Source organism: Apis dorsata, unplaced genomic scaffold, assembly GCF_000469605.1.
Source record: "Apis dorsata unplaced genomic scaffold, Apis dorsata 1.3 scaffold_52, whole genome shotgun sequence".
Lineage (NCBI taxonomy): Eukaryota > Metazoa > Arthropoda > Insecta > Hymenoptera > Apidae > Apis > Apis dorsata.
The window spans coordinates 349,896-350,696 of NW_006263353.1; the positions used below are offsets into that span (position 1 = coordinate 349,896).

General features: G+C 20.8%; 1 protein-coding gene and 1 long non-coding RNA gene across 2 annotated transcripts in view; one reads left to right on the top strand and one right to left on the bottom strand.

Moving 5' to 3' along the window:
* Positions 1-758, top strand: part of LOC102673708 — a 2,598-nt gene extending 1,840 nt beyond the window's left edge. The window contains exons 2-5 of the mRNA XM_006609036.2: positions 120-192; positions 263-354; positions 442-547; positions 673-758. Coding sequence (XP_006609099.2) covers positions 120-192; positions 263-354; positions 442-547; positions 673-758 — 357 coding nt within the window. The remainder of the gene's footprint in view (positions 1-119; positions 193-262; positions 355-441; positions 548-672) is intronic.
* LOC116186749 overlaps positions 1-801 on the bottom strand; it is a 12,202-nt gene that overhangs the window by 1,762 nt on the left and 9,639 nt on the right. The gene's annotated exons all lie outside the window — the stretch shown is intronic.

Consider the following 801-nt stretch of genomic DNA (forward strand, 5'->3'; position numbering starts at 1 on the left):
TTAAAAATAATTATATATTTAATAAAAATCAATTTATTAAATAAATAATTATTTTTAAAATACGTTATTTAACTAATGTAAGCTATTTTCATAATATATATTTTAATCATTTTTTTTAGACACTTGAAGAATTACAAATTGGGATACGTGCTACGCTACCAGTTTGCAGGATAGACAGTGGCATTGATGAACGTGAGTTGCAAATAATGAAATAAGATACAAATCGTAATATTTTTGATTAATTTTTTTATTCTAATTTCAGAAAAAGAAAATGATTTTCGTGCCGGCATCATTGATTTAGAAAATGAGAAAGTTCAACTATTTTCTAAATGTTTATTGAACAAATTCAACGCAGTTAGTATAAATAATAAAATTTTTTAAATATAAATAGAATTTGACATATGTATAAAATAAAAAAAAATTATTATTTGTTGGCAATAGTATGATGATGATGGAAACTTAAACGAAGTTGTGGTCAGAGAATTAGCAGGATTATATTTAGATGAAAATGAAATTAATAAATTAATCGCCGAATGTTCGGTTATCTGTGAGTAAAAAATTATTAATGAAAAAATACAATTCTTTATATATTATATATTTTAATTATTACATAAAACTTTGAATAAATTATTATTTAATATTGTTTTTTACATTAATCATTTATCATTTTAGCTGATGCCAACATAAACATAAAATCTAGTAAATTATTACAATGTTTTGCAAAATATAAAACATTGGAAGAAATGATAAATGCCTAAATATTCAATTATCAAAAAGAAAAAGATTTATTCATACACAACT